This window comes from Ciconia boyciana, chromosome 3 (genome assembly GCF_034638445.1).
Source record: "Ciconia boyciana chromosome 3, ASM3463844v1, whole genome shotgun sequence".
NCBI classification, from domain to species: Eukaryota; Metazoa; Chordata; class Aves; order Ciconiiformes; family Ciconiidae; genus Ciconia; species Ciconia boyciana.
In genome coordinates, this window is record NC_132936.1 from 82124807 (window position 1) to 82142948 (window position 18142).

An 18142-nucleotide genomic window follows, 5' to 3' on the forward strand; every position below is an offset into this window, starting at 1 on the left:
CAGCTGTGCATGCTGTCTGCTAAAGAATTCATCTCCTTCTTTATTCATTGTGCACACACTTTTTCCTCAATACCCTATTTTAATATAAAATTGTCATTTGGACAAACTTTGGGAGGAAACAAACAGGAAACAAACACTGCTGCATTCACAGATTCCTGAACAGTATCAGGCAGCTAGCAACTCCTCCTTGTCAAGCTTCCAGCAGGTTCACCATGGCAAGCCCTATCTCCCTACCTCCTAAACTCCTCTCCAAAAAAAAGTCAGGTTTAGCAAAATGGGCAAATGCAAAAAAACCATCAGGAGCTTTCCATGCCAGGGCTCTGCTTGTAGGGCTGGGTGCCTGGGAACCAGCCTCTCCCCAGCAGCCACCAGCCCCACATGCAGGCAAGCATGGGAGGGCCTGGGGCTCACTGCTGACTTACTCAGTGATGGCCTTCTTCTCAGAGAAAATCCTCAGGCAGAAATCTGCCTCCTGGTGCGGCTCAAATGTGGTCGGAATAAGAACGTAATTGCCCGGCGGCAGCTTGAATCGGTGAGATACTTCCCTTAAATTAATGTAGGTTTTGCTCCTGGCCTTGGAGGGGTGGTACCTGAAGAAGTCTTTGCCCAAGTGTCCGTCTCTGCCGGGGCTCTAGGAGGGGAAACGAAGGCAGCGCTGCACTGGCTGGGGTGTGCTGGGGGCCATACTTGCCCCTTTCCCAGTCACAGAGCCAAACTCTGCCTGGCAGAAGCCTGTCCCCCAGCTGTGACCCGGACTCTCGTCCCTTCACCCAGGTGCTCGCGGCAACCTAGCTCCCACCTTATGGCAAGGACCTGTTACGGTTGGTCCTTTCCCACCCAGAAGGCAGTCTAAGAGGACTCTGGGACATTGTCTTCCTGCTTAAACATTCCCTGTCATTAAATATCACCATCACAGGTGGGGTGTCACAGAGCAGTGACAACAGATTTGCCAATCCCAACCTCAGTGGCAGGCAACCCTGTGTGTGATGTGCCCCAGGAGGCTCATAAGAAGCAACATCCTCTCTCTGGGAGCTAGGCAGCGGATGACAGAATCATGGGGCTGAGGAGTCTATCCTGGGAACCCATGGCCCCGTAGGGACTCCTAAATCCTCCTCTGAGAGGACTCCATCCCAACCACATCAAAATTCTCTGTGGGGCTTGATGTAACTGAGAATATAACTTTAAGAGCAAGGGCCCTAAAAATACATGATGACTGGCAGGGGTACAAACCCAGAGAAAGATGCTAATACTGATAGTGCAGCTACTGCGCTGTAAAAGCAATAGAGTACCTCATAAATAGAGTAGCCGATGGTTAGCATTTCAGCACCAAACTTCTTGAGTTTACGGCGATCCTTTTGCATCAGCGCTGCTATGAATGTGCAGTCATCTTGTCCATCATCTTTCTCTGTCAAATGTAGCTTGATTTGTGGATTTGTCCAGAAAGTGTCTGCCAATGTAAAGAACACCAGAGAGTTTCTTGCCTCACAATAATAATACCACCACTACTACTACTAAAAAATAGAAAACAAAAAGGACAATTAAGCTGAGGTTTTGCTCAAATTTAGTTTTTCCATTAGCTGTCACGCTTCTTTCCACTAAGCTCTGCAGAAAAAAAGCCAAATCCCAAAGCCCTCCATGGAACTAGGTGTAGAAAAGATTTTAGGCCTGATATTTTATTAAGTTACCATGCTTTAAATAAAGTTATCAGATGGGATTTTGTTAAAAGTACATAGCTACAATGATCCCATCATGCTGGTGCCAGTCTGGAGTAACACAGTTCAGATCCATGATGCTACTTCAGAGCCACATAAACATGCTGGCTGAGCTGGATTTTTGTCTCATTTTATACTTACTGCTGCAGTTTAAGTGACTCATTTGGAGCTAGTCCTGCTCATGCAAATGTAAATAAGAGGCAAATCAGATCCAACGAACTTGAGAGCAAATGAAGTAGCTCTTTTACCGCAAAGTCTCAAGTGGGACCATATGAACATTTGTCCCTTTGGCTGGTTCCTGCTAGCTGAGACAGGATTCTCACCTGCAATTCTGGCTATGGGGTAACAGGAGAGGTGGCTGAGGGTGGGTAAAGATTTCAGTGACTGCGTCTCATTTTCAAAGCAGTATATTTACCTAGAAAATTTCTACATCCTCCTGCGGTGGATCCCCGGACCCAGCTCCCCTGGTGGATGGTCACCTCCCACTTGTGGGTAGTGCTGTCTTCCAGGGCATCTGGAGTCAGGTTGCAGATCTCAACTTTATCAAAATGCACTTTGAAGTCTTCAAATTTCATCCTGAGTGAAAGACATGGGAAGGAACAGGCAGTCATTCACTTCAGTGAAGGATGCCCAGCAGAAATATTTATTCCCCAGAGTTCCAGGGCCAGATCACCAGCTCGTGTGGATCTGAGTAGTTTCAGTGACTGTGGAGATATGCCAATGTACACCAGGGGAGAAGCTAGCTCTCACTCACTGTGGTGTAAAACACAAGCAACCTTAATGTCTGGGTCTGATTCTGACATCTCTTACACCTTTCTTTTTACGCTATACCTCCATTGATTTTATTCAGTTATAGCTGAGTATAAGATGAAAAGAAGTGACACTGGCACAAAACCTACGGTGGAAAGAGTTATTTCATTAACACCATCCTGGCCCTAATGGCTGCATCTATATTGCCGAAGAACCAACCAAAGGGTGGCAGGCATCTGTGCAGGAGCGAAGTCTGCCTACAAATCAGCTATGTGTTCAATGCTAGCCACATGACAGCACTACAAGGGACATATGGTGATAGACTAGCCAAGCCATGGTATGATTAGCCTGTCCGTACTGCAGTTAAAGTCACATTTGGGCCTCTGCTAAGGTGCCTAGGCTCAAGTTGCTCACCCTTCCCTCCTTTATGGCTGCCTGGGACCTTGTCCTAGCAAAAAAATACACCGAACACAAGAGACAAAAAGTGTTTGGACTTGAGTAGTGGCTCCAACCTGCCCTTGAAGGTGGTATAGACACTGCTGCCTGCTACTGTGTCACGCAGATTGCACTACATATAATTTTTACCCAAGGTGGACACATATACGTGGCCATGGGAAGGAGGAAGCAAACACCACAGTATGGATGTTTTTGAGCTGCTAGGCTGGGCTGGTTGAAACTAGCCTGCTCAGCATGCCGAGAAGCAGATAAACCATGTGATTTTATGTAGCAAGTAAAAGGGCAAAAACATACCAACTGTCCTGCTGGCCAAGGAGCCTGGTGTTCAGGACTGAGCAAACAGCCAAGAGAAGGGACAGCCAGAGCCAGGCACCCCTGGGCATGATGTGCAGCCCTGGGCAAAAGGAACAGAGCAGGGAAGCTGTCTAAGAGACAGCAGCTTGCACGGTGGGCACTGCAAGGACAGGAGGCCCATATGCTCTAAGACTGAGGGTAGCCTTAGTAGGCTGAACTTCCCTCTGTAAAAGGGGAGAGATATTAGGTCTTCCTGAGGAAATTTAGCATCCAGATGTGTCCTTTGCTCTGAATTGCTATCTATAAGAGCCCATCTCTCTCCATGGACTATAGAAATAACATACAGAAATTGATCTCCTTCCTAACACGAGCTTCTAGAACTATCCTTTTCCTCTAGTGGCTGATGCCTAACAACAAAATGGAATAGCAAAAGCTCTCCAAGACCTCACGTTTATCTGCGTCAGTGGCAGATAGGACCCCGCTAGCCTTCAGTGTAGCTCACCAAACAGAGCTAGCTCCATTTTTCTGCTGCATAAGAAATAGATGTCTGTGGTGGTATTAATTTACTCTTGCCATGGGACATTTTACAACTTGTTTTTAGTGTGAGAAGAAACAGCAGGGTTTGCTTTCCTGAGCTCTGTCCTCTTTCTTGTCGGCTATTCCCATGTATTGCTAGCCCTAGGCACTGCTAATTCTCACTTTGATGCTCAGTACACTAGAGCAGGGGCAGCATAGCAAAATCTGTCTCTAAGCGGCTCCGTTTCCTGGCCATACTATGCAATTTTGGGCTCTTTGGAAACATGCTGCAAAGCAGATGAAGGAGTTGTACTTTATAGATCAGATTTGGCTCCTAAGAGGTAAAACACCTGTTCTGACTTCCCTAGGGCTGTCCTGGATTTCTACTGGTGAAGGGAAGAGAAGACTCGGACCCTCTGATTTTAGGAGGGAAGGGACTAGGGCAAGTGAAAAGCTGATTTCTTAGCCAACATCAGGATGCCTTCTTTGCATCTAGTAGAAGCATGTGGACAAGACCAATCTGAACTGCTAATATGTAGCCAAAATATCTTTGGGGTAGTTAATGAGGTCAGCAGGCCCTCAGCATGTTACCATGAAGATTTTCTTCAGTCCTCACAAATCTAAAGAACAAAAGTGATGAAAAGTCTTATCAGACCACATTTCCCACCTTGGCTGCCTTATCCCATGTAGTCCTCTGCAACTGTGCTACCTTTTTGTCTTGACTGAAGACAGTCTGATGATATGACACTTATCTTTCTTTAAATGTTCCATAACTTTTAATCTAATTTCCCTCGTTGCACTACTCTTCCTCCTAGCCTTCCTGTTCCACCTAGGATGAAATCTAACACAATACATGAGAATAAACAGGTATATTTCTTCTTCCTCTTCTCTTTCATTAACAGAGATGAGCTTGTGACCATTGCCTTGTTTGCAGTCAGCACATGGAATAAGCTGGGTCCAAAACCTGCAGCGCAGTTACAAAAGTTGTTCATGAGTCCATAGCAGGTTTCCTGGGCTCCCTTTCAGCTTCCAGACACATTAAGAAATGACGTACAAAGAGCTTGCTGACTGTAAAACTTACTATTAAGTCTACTTCAGTAGAAACTGGTTGTGGTCAACAAGGAGAAGAGCCCCATTGCACCTTACATTATTTGCTAAGCCCATAGATAATGCATGTCATGGAGAACATGTTTTGAACTCTTGAGGACCTAATTAGTTTGCTACTCACTATTTCTAGCAGCAGGTTTCAAAGCACCTCATAAAGATTACCCCAGCTTTCCAGGGGGGCAAGCCAAGTCACCACCAGGAGTGGTGAATAGACCGGCTGAAGGTCCTCAGCTGCAGAAGCAGGAATATAGCTCATTCACCATCTCCTCAGCTAAACTGCATCAGCAAGAACCACAGTAGGAGCAAACTGAAAGCTGGAGAGAAGCAGCTATGTTCACCTCTTTCCTCATCTGACCATTTTAATGTCTTTAGGGATACATCACATTATTGCTCATGCAAAGTCTGTACGTGAAGCGTGATAGGGAAACCATCAAGGTGTGGCTTAGAGAGGGCAATGACGCAAACACTCCTTAGAGAAATACACAGAGGTCAAAAAGCGTTAGGAAAAATAAGTCTGATGGACTGGGTGGAGGGTTTAGCCGGTATCAAACTTGCCTGACTGGTTTTGGAAGCATTTCTTCTGCATATGATTTTTGTCCACTTAACCCCTTCAGCGGAAATTTCAGTCCCAATGGCTTTTTTTTCTGCTCTGAATGGCTGAGACACTGGATGAGGAAGGCCAACACTTGTCTGGGTATGTTCAACCTCATTGATTTTTATTGGCCTTCCAAGGACTTACTTAACTATCAGCTTAGCTCTGTTGGACAGATGACTTTTTCACAAATTTCATTGCTCATTTGATGCCTGCTAGCACACTTGTACTGCCATTACACAGTCAGGCTTTAAGTCATGCCCTGTATTGAGAGACCTGCTGGAGTTACTTGGGTTTCAGTAAAGTCTTTGCCTCCTTTTCATTCACCCCATAAGCTCCAGCTGTAGCCAGGTCAAAAACAGACAAAAAAAACCCCACAAAAGCTTTTTGGAAAAACTGGAAATGCCCTACTGCATTTACAATGTCAATAACAAAATAACTCAAAATATCCTATGTAAAAATACTTAAGTAATGGATAAGCCACTGGACCTACTTCCCTCCAGAGCTATCAAAGTTTGGGATAAATAATTTTATGTGACTTAACCTGCTGCATTGTCTATCTGAAATCACTTTTCAGGCCTAAAGTTGAACTTTGGTTTAACTTGCAGGAAAAATCTGGAATAGCCCCACTGTATACCTCTCTAGATTTACCTCTGTGTAAAAGAGATGAACATCTGGCCCTAGAAAATGCGACCAGACACATTGTCAGTAGTGCACAGCATGGTTGATATAGGGGGCGATCGTGTGCAAGTGAGCCATCTGCTCTGTCTGAGATCATGAATTTGGCATGAAGAACACTTCACACTTCTAAAGCAATTTCCACCACGGTTTTTTCCATTTAATTTCATATTTTCTTAAAATTTTCCATCATTTCACACATAGTTTGGTGTTCTTTCACTTTCTGTAACAAGTAGTATTGCTTCTCAGGACTCCCTTCCCTTCCAGTGTATGCCTAGCATCAACCCCAAAGGCATTTCATAGGTGTTACAGTACAATACAATGGTCCCCTCTGTACAGCCTGCCTTTGTTCAAGGGAAGGATGTAAAGGTTGTTACATTCATGGGAGATGCACAGTATTTGAAATATGCTAATGCCATTAACTAAGATTACTTTTAAAACACTTTTTGTTATTAAAATAGACATGGGCATACACGAAACACACAGAAAACCAAGTGAGCATTCTACCTGCCCTCTCCGAGGCAGAAACTGAGCATTTCCTCACACAGAGACTTCTTCCTTACTCCCCATTTTGGCTGCTTGCACCTTGATTTCTCACTAGAGCCACACACTTTAAAAACCTGTGGCTTACCAGAACTCTCCATCATCCAGTGCTGCCCGAGATAGGCGTCTCTGCTCCGATGGGCTGACTGAACGCCACTCCAGAGAGCTGCAAGAAAACAAAACCAAGCTTTACTACGGGTATGTGGCAGTTAATTTTCCCTGGTTCAGAACAACTGGCTGGACACAGCAGCAGGCTGTTCTTCTTCCAGATGTATTTTATTTGAGTGGCTCACACAAACACAGATGCATTTAAGAGGTTGCCGGAATCCTGCTGTCACTCATGGTCACAGAGACCCAACTAATGTAGCTGGAAGCTACATCTTGAGTAGCATCTTGAGCATCATTTCTGCATCTTGAGTTCCAGAAAACCTCCCAAGTGCAGAATCAGACCTCTGGTTTGCAGAGACAGCCTTTTCAATAAACAGCACAAATTGCCAGATGCCTGTCCTGATCTTAACCTCTCCATTTTTTGGAGATTTAATCACACATTATATATCCCAATTATCCATATTTTTCTTTTTCAAGGTAACAAAGGATCAGAGCTGACGTGCAAATATTTCATTTATTTCTGAGTCATGTTAAGGACAGGGACATTCAAAGTAGTCCTACAGATGACTATGTGTCTCAGCAATTTTAAAGGGCCAGGCAAGTTATGGTTCCTCTCCTCTATATCTGTGTGAATAAAAAACTCAGTAGAAGAAAGTGAAACAAAAATGAAACCATGCACATGTGCAAAAATACATTGAAAAGTGTGTGTTACGGGGGAACATAGTGTTGTTTTTTACTATATATATTTTTTTTTCTTTTGTATTATTTGCACTTTGTTTACCTTTGGTAGTAAAACCAGACTTGTTTTCAGACCAATCCTGTTGTGGTTTTGGGTCCTTCCACAACTTTGGTGGGTATCACGTGGAAAGGGTCTCATTTAATGGTCATATATAACCTGTAAGGTTCCTACCTATTTCTGACATGTTTAGAAACCCAGAACAGTAAATGCAACTAGGGACTCATAAGCTACTTAGAGGGGGTAATAAGATATCAGTTTTCAGCTTATCTGCAGTAGGACAAAGCACGGATGTTGTGTTACAAGTACAACAACAACAGGCTTGCAAAAAATAAACAAAAAATCACTCCAAATATATAATTTTTCCAATCGGGAGTGTCTTAAAATTAACTTATCCCATTTATATTAATGCATGATTTTTGCTAATGCAAGATTTTGGGGGCTAAACAAGCTTGACAGTGTCCCCATAATTGAGCAGCTTTGAAAATACTGAGGGTGACATGTTAGTATGGCAGTAATACTGTTACGTATGTGCAAACTCTGGATTTAATTTTCTGTGGAATAGCTGGGGCTGCAGAAAGCTAGCTGTGGAGCAGAGGCTGGGATTTGGCCTTTGTGAGGCCAGTGTGTATGGGACAGTGCACGCACTTGTCACTCCAAGGGCCATTCCACTCGACCTGTCCCCAGGGGTTCCTTATCCTTATGAGCTGCACTTGCTGCCTCCGGTATCTCACCTGGAGAAGAAGGAAATAGAGAAAATACCAAGTGTCAGTAGCTAGGGAGCAGGACTTCTCCAGTGTGCAGAGGCTGGGAAAGCTGGTATAACAGCTGGGCAAAAGGTGCAGACTGCTACAGGAGATGTGGAAAGTAAAGATGGATGGGAATTTGGGTAACTCCCCCAGGATAACTCCCCCGTCACCTAAGGTCGGGGGACGCTCCCATATCTTTTTCCCCAGGTCTCTCCTTGACCTCCACTGCTGAACGTACCTCATCGATGCCAGTCACAGAGTAAGCATGGCCCTTTATAAGGCCAAAGGGGGTTTTGGCTTCTGACTCGGCAGCACTGCTGGTCTGAAATATGGGAAAAAAAATGTGAATCTTTCTCTTCACAGTGAGATCACAAGTGGTGCCACCTGGTCCCTTCCAAGCATCAGGTGGGAGGTCAGTGCCTAACCAGTACTATGAACAGGGAGCTTGTCTGTCTGCTCAATGCAGACAGTGATGCTGCAATGGTGCCCTTTGAGGAAAGGAAAGGATTTTTTTTTTTTTTTTAGCATTGTTCACTCAAAGGGAAAATAAGGTGGCTCCAGGCTGAAATACCTTCTCTACCCCTGTGATTTTGTATCAACATCATCTACGTTTCAGGGATCTCAATCTTAACTTCCATTCAAATGTAGCTTATGTCAGCTAAGGGATGGGAAAAGGTGCTCTCAGACTGAGATCAGGTGTTGATGTGGTCTCATTTCTTGTAAAAAGACATTGATGGAGCGGTGATGGCAGTGAAGGGTCCCATCAGCCAGCTGAGCATCACAGTCTCTCTCTAGTTCAATAAATATTTAATTAGTCTTCATAAGCAGCAAATCTTCATCAGGAGAGAAGGGGAAACTCAAATCAGAAATCACTGAACCCCAAAGCTGAGGGCACAGTCTTGAGTAAAGGAGAGAGCTTGTGGAAAAGCCCTGCTTTCAGTCAGGCAGGCAATGAGTTTGAGACAACAGGTCTCCCTCAGCCCGGCCAGATGTTCAATGATGAGGCTCTTGGGCAGAGAGCAAACGAAAGTCTCTCTCCTTCTCCCCTAGCCTGGGCACTTCCTTTGCTTTTGTTACAAGTGCCCAGAAGGGAAATGAAACATTTTGTCCTTGGTAGAATTTTCCATTTGCTCTGACACCTTTTTCTGCAGCTGCTCATTCTGGTGGAGAAACCTGGCACACTTTTGTTTCCAAACTGCCTTTCCCACTGAGCACCATCAGCAAGGAACAGCAACAGGGCTTTCGCTCTTGCTGTTGAGCAATTCAGGCATTTTTCACCAGAAAGCCAAGGACACATGGACGGCTCCTTTTACCCTAGATCAGACACACTGGCAGAGCAGTGTAACCAACCTATGCAGGCGCTACTCACCAGCAACCTTTTCTCTGGGAAAGCTGGAGGTTTTAGTCTCTGGAGGGATAAACCTGACATATCCTAAGCCCCAGCCTCTGTTTATAAACAAACACACTGATCCTGAAAATTGTCTTGAGCCCCCAGGTTCCCACAGGTGTTACAGAATTCAGGGCTGAAAAAAAACCAATTTTGTAGTCTCTGGAACCAGTAAGTCCTCAAAAAGCTATTGCCAATTTTAATGCTAAGTGATCAAATAAGTCAGGAAATAAAGTTCACTCTCACCAAGTGCTGATACTCATGTCATTATTGCCTTAAATACAGTGGCCATCACCTGCTGAAAAGTGATGAATCTTTTTCTTCTCTTTTAAAGAACTGTACTAAGGACTACATTAATATTACATACCTATCAGTTCATAACTATTATTTGCAGAGTTAAGTGCATCCATCTACTTGTCATGAATTTAACTGGTCTTTAAAAAGTAGTTGTTTTGTTTTTTTTTTAACGCAGAAACCACAAAACTAAACTAAGAAATTCAGACCCCATTTCTTACTTACATCAATAGAGCAGGCCACCATTGAACATCTTTTCAGAGCTTTCTCTAGGATTTCATAGAAATTGTCAGGAGCCTTTTTAACCTCATACATTTCTCCTACACCCCCAGTGAAATCCTCCATGGCTTCTATTGTACTGCCTCCTTTCAGAGCCTCGTAGCTGCCGTTTAGCCTGGAAAACACATGCTGACTGTTAGACATGCTTTCAAAACTTTGAACATACTCATGTTTGAGAGCTTTCTCACATGGGTGTAAAATCACAGCAACAGCACTGAAGTCAAAAGAAGTACCCCAGAATGCACCCAGGATATATGGAAGGAGTATTGGGATCATTCTGCTTTCCTTGTTAATTGCATTTTTAATTCATTCCTTTCTCCATATCCTTAAAGCCTGGGGCTTTGCTTTCTTTAGTGCCAGTTGTCAGGTTGGCAAGGACTGAATATCCCTGCATGTCAGTGGCTTGCTACCTGCCAAATCATTTAAAAATACAGTTAGTGAGAACCATCAATTGAGGTCTCAGCAGAGACACAAATGGCAGGATTCAGGCTTTGATCCAACTCTATTGCTATCAGCTAGGGTTGTATCTAATGATGTGCTGGATGCTGGACCAGTTCACAAGAGATAGACATAATGTCTATATCAGGGCAGCAGCAAATCCAACCCCCCCCCCCTCGCAACCCCCCCAATATACTGGATAGAAGCTGTTCACTTGAGTTGTGAATAATGTACGTACAAATTGTGAATAATGTGTGTACAAATAGCAAATTATGTATGCACAGTGCGACTTACTTGGCATAGGCTTTCTCTAGTAAGGCACTCCAAAATTCGTTGTGTTCAGCTGAGTGCAGGAAAACCAACCGGCCTTTGAAGGTGGGTAATCGGTCATCAATCACAACATCCAGCCACTGGTTGTGCTGCCAAAACTATTTAGAAAGGATGGGGCATGAGTTTGCTGACAGCATGTCATTTCTTGAGCGTAGGACTCTGGTGTCCCAGCACTTACAATTGTAAGTTAGTGACAATCATAGGTTTGATTAGAAGTCATATGTAAATCATCTGTTCCCACTCTACCATGCTAGGCTGCTCTGAAAGAAGGGTAATCTATCTTAAGAAAAGACTAAGACTAAAAGTGTAGAGCTGTACTGTAGCTCCTTGTCTGGATAATGTCACTCATGTAGCTACACAAGTGGTCACCACATGATTCAAGACACCTTTAAGACACACACGTATTACAGATCCCAATCTAGCTCCTTTAAGGCCTTATATCCTAAGTGGGGTTTGTGTGCCCAGGAAAATGTGAAATGATTTCTAAAGCCATATATCTCTTCACAGAGCAGAAGTAACTATGCACGTGCCTGTGGGAGGCTGACATAGCCCTCTAGGTTGTTTCTCAAAACATGAATAACAGTGTAAGCTCAGCAATCCCTGTTTTTTCAATGTCTCCTCTGCAATAACCAGCAATCCCACTGCAAAATAGACCATGACATGTAATGACAGAAGTGTGTTCATGCTGTGCCAGATGTTCATCTTACCTGGAAGTGAAATATTCCAGCATAATCTGGCCCAAAATTTTGATCCAGCGGCACCACTCTTGCTAGTGTTTTTTCATTCAGTGTGAGAGAAGCTATGGCTGCTAATAGCCAGCAGTCACCTGTGAAATGAGAAGGGAAAAAAAAAAAACCCTCATTTTCTTCCCTTCAAGAGAAGACAAAGGTGGTGTAAGGGCCAGAGAAGATGTTATGGCAGTTAGCTGCTTCCCTGCCTGGCCAGTGCAGACTATGCTGCAGTTTGGAGGTGCTGGTAGACAAAAGACTCCCTTGGGCTCACAGTACCCTCATGTGGAGATCCTTCCCTGATCTTGAATCCCACTGCACCAGGATGGTCCCTGGCACAGATGGAAAGGTGCTACCAAAGAGGTGGCTGCAGGCAAGGTGAGCATGGGCAGTACCTCCAGCTTCACTGCTCCCACCTGTTCAGAATGGACAACATCCCCTCATGTGTGAGGATATTCCTGCTGCTCCTCACAGGGTGTAGGCATGAACGCATCCACCCAGGAGGAATCACTCACCAAGATCCCCTTGGCAAATGTCAGTTCTTGTGGCTCCTCCAAGGATAAACTTGGGGTCTTTGACAATGTCCTGCAAGAGTGGGAGAGAGACACAGAAATAACTTAGAATGTGCCAGGAAAATATCACCATCACTCTGAGCCCAGATGTGCAGTATGGTGTGTGCCACATGAGCTATATTATCCTGCAGCAGTGTAACCACCACAAAAAACTAGGTGGGGAATCCTTGCTAATTAATTACAGTGTAGAACAATTAAAGAATCAGCTATCCTCATTTTTTCATAATTAGTTGGCTGCTAATGAAAGGCTGGCATTCTTTATTAATCTGTAGGCAATTGTTAAAATATAGCACAACCTGGTCCAGAATCTCAACATTTGGCTACAACCCTGGTTAATAGAGTTTGTTTGTTTGTTTGTTTTCCCCCAATGGCTGGAAAAACTCAAACTGGCAATTTACCTTTAAATGCACTATTAAGCCTTTTATTTACCTGCACATAAAACCTGGAACATACAGTGTCTGACAACCATAAGACCATGTCCTCCTCAAATAAGCAAACAACAAAGGTAGAATCCAGCCTTGTTTGTTTTACAGAGTTAATGTTTAGGAGGAGCTAACAGGAGTTAGCTCAGAGTTCAGAGGGACTGGTGCTCACGGTGGCATTAAAGCAACTCTCGAGCATTCGACTGTTTTAGTTCAATTACTAGCACCACAGCTGGATAGAAAAATTACAGTGGTAAACCTATCAATGTGGCAGGAATTCCCCTCTCTCCTCCCCTTTCCCATGAACTGTAAATTGAATTTAATTGATTGAACTGAATAGAAAAGGGAGGAGGAGGGCATCTAACATATTACTAGAGGTATATGCCTGTAGTTAATCAGCCTGCCCTGATATGTTATTGCAGACCCTATGGCATGAAGCAGACCCTTCTGCCTAAGCGGCAGAAGCTTGCAAAAAACCCCCCCAAAATTAAAGAGGGGGCAAAAATAGAAGAACACATTCGGTCATTTAACCCCTGCATTTGCCTGGAAGGAAACTGAGTTGCTTTTGGTTCATATCACTGCATTTTGTGAGGCCATCAGGGAAGGATACTGATAGTTTTGTTCAGCTTCCTGCACTTATTGCTGAAGCATCTGCTGCTGGCCACTGCTGGAGCCAGGACACTCTCCCCAATGAACCAGCACTGCTCCTATGAAGCTTACCCTTATTGCAGAGGCAATATTCAGGAGGAAGTTGGTTTCGTATTTTTTGTTTGCCTTTGCTGGGGAAGAGGTGGTGGCCAGGTTATGCCTCAGCCACAGGTGCCCTGGGGAGGAGGCACTGCAGCACATTTTGTCCCCAGTGCGTATGGCAAAGGGAAAACAAACAGTGGCTCCTCCTTACCTGGCCCACCTGCTTGTTAAATACACTCAGTCTTGTTGGGACTGGATGTGAACAATAAAAAAACATAGTTCATTGCCTTTAGACATAAATATAACAACGGCTGATAAAGGAGCTGATATTTAATAACATGCCTTGCTTTAGCATCATTGCTCCTGGGGAACATAATTCTCATGGCAAGAACTGTATTGAGCTGTTACCAAGAAACTCCATGTGTTAGCAAGGGACAAGATAAAAAAACCTTTCCACTGACATGGGTCTGAACATTAGATTCACGGCTCATTGCTTATTACACAGATCTACAATGGACATATGGAAAAATATTTTCAATCATCTCCTATGTCTAAAGCAAACAAAAATAATAATAAAAAATAAATAAAAAGGAATTGAAAGGATTTTGACTGGACCTGTGTCACATTCTCCGCTACATGAAAGAAAATCACACTCTACAGTTTTTGAGTAGATGTTGCAACAATAATATTAATTTTAAAGGGATTTTCAGACTGGATGGTATAATAATGTTTATCAGGGCTTTCAGTATGTTAAAGGACAAAACCCAGAGCTGGATCTTGCATATATATATGTATATGTATATACAGTAATTACTATATACAGTAATTTAAGAATTTGCCTGCACAAGGATATTGCCTAGAAGTAGGGATGTGCAATCCTCAGAGAGATGAAACAAGGTGACCTGTGGCTCTCCTGATGCTACATCAAAGCTGTGTTTCTTTAGACTCGAAAGAAAACAAATTGCATCCCCTATACCTCTGTCTCACATTGGTAGAGAAGGTACATGGAGACCTAAGAAAGGCTGAGGGTGAGGCTATTTAGGTGGCCTTATTTCTGTGATTACATTTCTCTGCCTGGTTCCAGCATACAGTACCTGTCATACCAGTTGCCAGTGGCTGTTCGTGTTAGGAGAATTTCCTTCTTACTTCCTCCTGTAGGCCATAGACTCATTTGGCATTGGTAAAACACATTTGGCTTTCCTTTTTTTTTTTATTCTTCAGTTTATATGTCTAACTTTCCCAGAAACTGAGCTGTTGAATTTATCCCAGCAGTTGAATTTAGGTATAAATTAAGAAGGAAAGGAAAGGAAAGGAAAGGAAAGGAAAGGAAAGGAAAGGAAAGGAAAGGAAAGGAAAGGAAAGGAAAGGAAAGGAAAGGAAAGGAAAGGAAAAAGCAAAGGAAAGGAAAGGAAAGGAAAGGAAAGGAAAGGAAAGGAAAGGAAAGGAAAGGAAAGGAAAGGAAAGGAAAGGAAAGGAAAGGAAAGGAAAAGGAAAAGGAAAGGAAAGGAAAGGAAAGGAAAGGAAAGGAAAGGAAAGGAAAGGAAAGGAAAGGAAAGGAAAGGAAAGGAAAGGAAAGGAAAGGAAAGGAAAGGAAAGGAAAGGAAAGGAAAGGAAAGGAAAGGAAAGGAAAGGGGAAAATACAATGAGAAAAGGGTCTTCTGTTCTTCAGATTAGTCTAAAATTTTGATAAGGTACAGTTTCAAAGGTTTCATTTGTAATGAAAAGGGATTGCTAAACAAAATCACTAAATATCTTTCTGAATCTTAGAGCACTTAAGTTTTATGTAGAAAGCGAGATATTCATCTGGTGCAGATCCATGTAGCTCACTGATTGCAGTGGGAGATTTACAGATTAGGGCTAGCTGAGGGTCTTGTTCATGCTGTGTACAAATGCATATACATGCAGGTATATGCATGTCAAAATAATGAGAAAGCCTTCTCTGCTCTCACTACTAAAGATGAAACTCTAACGGGGTGTAAATCTGAAGACTAACATTATTTGGCCCTGCAATTGCCTGCATGTATTGTGTTACACTTAATCCAAGCTACTGTAAAATACTGGCACGAGAGGCGGTAAAAACTGGTCACTGTGAAAAGCAGTTTGAATATAGATACCCCACACAGCGGCCGTGCTCTTGGGCTCACCCTCTCCGGCACTACGGCTTCAGCAGGTGAGCTGTTGCAACTAACCTGGCACATGCTCCAGGCCTATAACCCACTTGCAAAGTAAAAAGTGTTAACTTGAAACGCTGTTACAGTGTCTCTATTTTCTGCTGTTCCTGATGGATAATAGAGATGAAACTGAGTTAGCTTAAATGCTGAGGAGCCAGAGAAGAGCATAATTAAAACCCTGTCCTTACACATCCTCTCAGCCTCCCCTGAGCTTTATTTCTTGCTGTACAGTTCACAAAAGTTCACCTTTTTGCATGGTGGGAATTGGAGTGTAAAGGCAGATCCCGTTTCAGGTAACTTACTCATCCTGGAAATGTTTCCAGTTCAGCATACAAAGATCCTGAAGAAGGCTGCAACAACTACAACAGACAGACCGTGCTCTGCTATCCCTGGGTAACATGCACAAGGACACACAAGCTCTCAGCTGCTCCTTGTCACATTTGACAGCAAAGTTTAACTATTGTGAATCCCCAAATGGAAAAAAAGACAAACTAGCACCTAATGGCTGGCCAAAGAGAACCCATTCTTTCTGATTTAGTGTTGCAGGCACTTGCATTTTTGATGCTCCGCAGCACTCCAGAGCCACTGCACCAAAAGCATCTCAGCCCCACAGCCCCATCCTGTGCCTGGGGACAACTCTACAGCCCACTTGGGTTTTGGGGCACAGGCAGGCAAGGCAAGCAGCAGTGCCTGCAGGGGCTGCACTTACCATGTGTAGGGATCTCCTATTTTTTTCATAGATAAAACTTGTCCAGGAGTAATAGCTTTGATTCTGCTCTGCACTACATTAATGGATGCTGAGGCCTTTGAATGCCTCTCGCTGTGGATTAAATTAAGCCAAAATTTAAACCCATCTTTAAGCCTATTTTGTTCTTTTTCTCTCTTGGTATCACTATTGCCAAAGGAAAGTTTTCTACTAAAGCAGAAGCTTTCAGATTATAAAGAAAAAGACAATAAATGTCAGTCATTAGCAAAGAAATGAAATGTAGCCACAAATTTTCTGTGGCTATTAGTTACAGAGTTAAGTGGGCAGAAGGAACCTAGAGTGATGTTGGGTTTGTGATCTGAGAGCATGTGACTAGTGAAGCTTCAGGCTCTTGCTGTGTTATTAATGATTGTTATGCAAGATGCATTAAGAGATACTCATCAAGCCCTTGGCTACTGCTGAATGGCTCAGTAACCATGGCATGTATTCATAATCTCTCAGTGTTTCATGATGGAAGCGAGCAAGTAAATATAAGAGTCTCTAAAAGCTAAAAGGCTTGCATTTTTTAAGTTTAACCTTAATTAAGAATTTCCTACATTAATGACACTTGAGTTTTACATAGTTAGAACATCATCATAATGTATTTTACCCTTAATTTCTTGCATGTCCTCTTATTTTCATCTTAACGTTGCTTTTGTTTGGCAATAATGTAAGAGGGAAGGCTGATTACAAGTTCTTTATGCACGTACATAAATATACATGCATAAAGTATGGCTATACAACAAGCTACATCTAAAAAATGGGGTGAAGCCTTCCAGCCCTCTCATCCCACAGCTTGAGCTCTTTGTGGGTGACATCCCGACCCCACGCCACTGCCCCTGAGGTGGGAAGGGTTTCCCCTTGCACTTCATGGCCTCCACATCTCCCTGAACACGCCACACGTTTGGTGCGATCCCAAAGTACAGCAATGCCTGACTTTTGGCAGGATGAAAGCAGAGAAAGGCTCGCCCTGCTTTGCACAACGGCATACTCACCGTGGGCCTCTTCCAGATGAAGGGAACAGGTGGCTTTTCACTGAAGAAGAGAGAAGAGTTGCAGGCGGGGAAGTCGGGGTCCTCGAAGAGGAGCCCCCTGCGCAGGCACTCCTGCTTCAGCTCCTCGTAGGCCTTCCCCGAGCTGTGGGTGGTACGTGCGGCCCCGGGCAGCGTGGGCGGCCTCGGCTTCGAGTCCTGGTACAGGTAGGGCATGGCTCCCTCCCGCCTGCCAGAGTGAGATCCCAGGGAGCTGTGGCTTAGCAGGCGGTGGGGGCGGAAGGAGGGGGGGACAGGAGGAAAAAGAAGAGGGAGCAAAATACCTCTAGTGCCTTGTGAAGGAAAAGGGGGAGGAAAGGAGCGCGCTGTGGGGAAGCCGGTGGTGTCCTCCAGCCCTCCTCTGTCGCACCTCCTTGGACCGCAGTGCGAGACTGACCTCCCGGCTGCTCCGAACCGCAGCAGAGCTGAACACCCTGAAAGCAAACAGGGAAGGAAGGCGGCCGGCCCTGGCCATGCCAGCCACTCACCTGGGAGCGGGAGCGCCGGGCGGGGAAGGGTGTGCGCAGGGCCTGGTACCACTCCCTGGCAGGCACGGGCCGGGCGGGAGGTTGCCGCTGGGCCAGGGACGACTTTGAGGTACGCAGCACCCAGCCAGAGCCCTCCATCATGCGGTGGCAAGCCCTGGGAGGGAAACCAGAGGTTCACAGCGCGGTGTAACCGCTGTTTCTCACAGGTGGGAGAGCAGCCTGGTGTGGCTGGCAGCGGGGCCCTCCCTGCAGGCAGGTGTTGTCCTCATCGGATGACACGCAGGAGGGGGAGCAGGGCCGAGAGGTGGCCGGGGGCTGGGCCACTC

General features: G+C 44.5%; 1 protein-coding gene across 3 annotated transcripts in view; it reads right to left on the reverse strand.

Annotated features, from left to right (window-relative positions):
* CAPN9 (calpain 9) overlaps window positions 1-17505 on the reverse strand; it is a 28325-nt gene extending 10820 nt beyond the window's left edge. Inside the window, exons 1-11 of one of the 3 annotated variants that reach the window (XM_072857978.1) lie at window positions 17293-17505; window positions 12213-12282; window positions 11677-11795; window positions 10934-11067; window positions 10148-10316; window positions 8480-8563; window positions 8141-8226; window positions 6737-6814; window positions 2128-2288; window positions 1290-1447; window positions 423-631 (exon numbers count right to left, since the gene is read on the reverse strand). In XM_072857978.1, coding sequence (XP_072714079.1) covers window positions 423-631; window positions 1290-1447; window positions 2128-2288; window positions 6737-6814; window positions 8141-8226; window positions 8480-8563; window positions 10148-10316; window positions 10934-11067; window positions 11677-11795; window positions 12213-12282; window positions 17293-17505 — 1481 coding nt within the window. The remainder of the gene's footprint in view (window positions 1-422; window positions 632-1289; window positions 1448-2127; window positions 2289-6736; window positions 6815-8140; window positions 8227-8479; window positions 8564-10147; window positions 10317-10933; window positions 11068-11676; window positions 11796-12212; window positions 12283-17292) is intronic. The other 2 variants (XM_072857979.1, XM_072857980.1) reach the window with 2 other exon arrangements.
* Window positions 17506-18142: the final 637 nt, after the last annotated feature.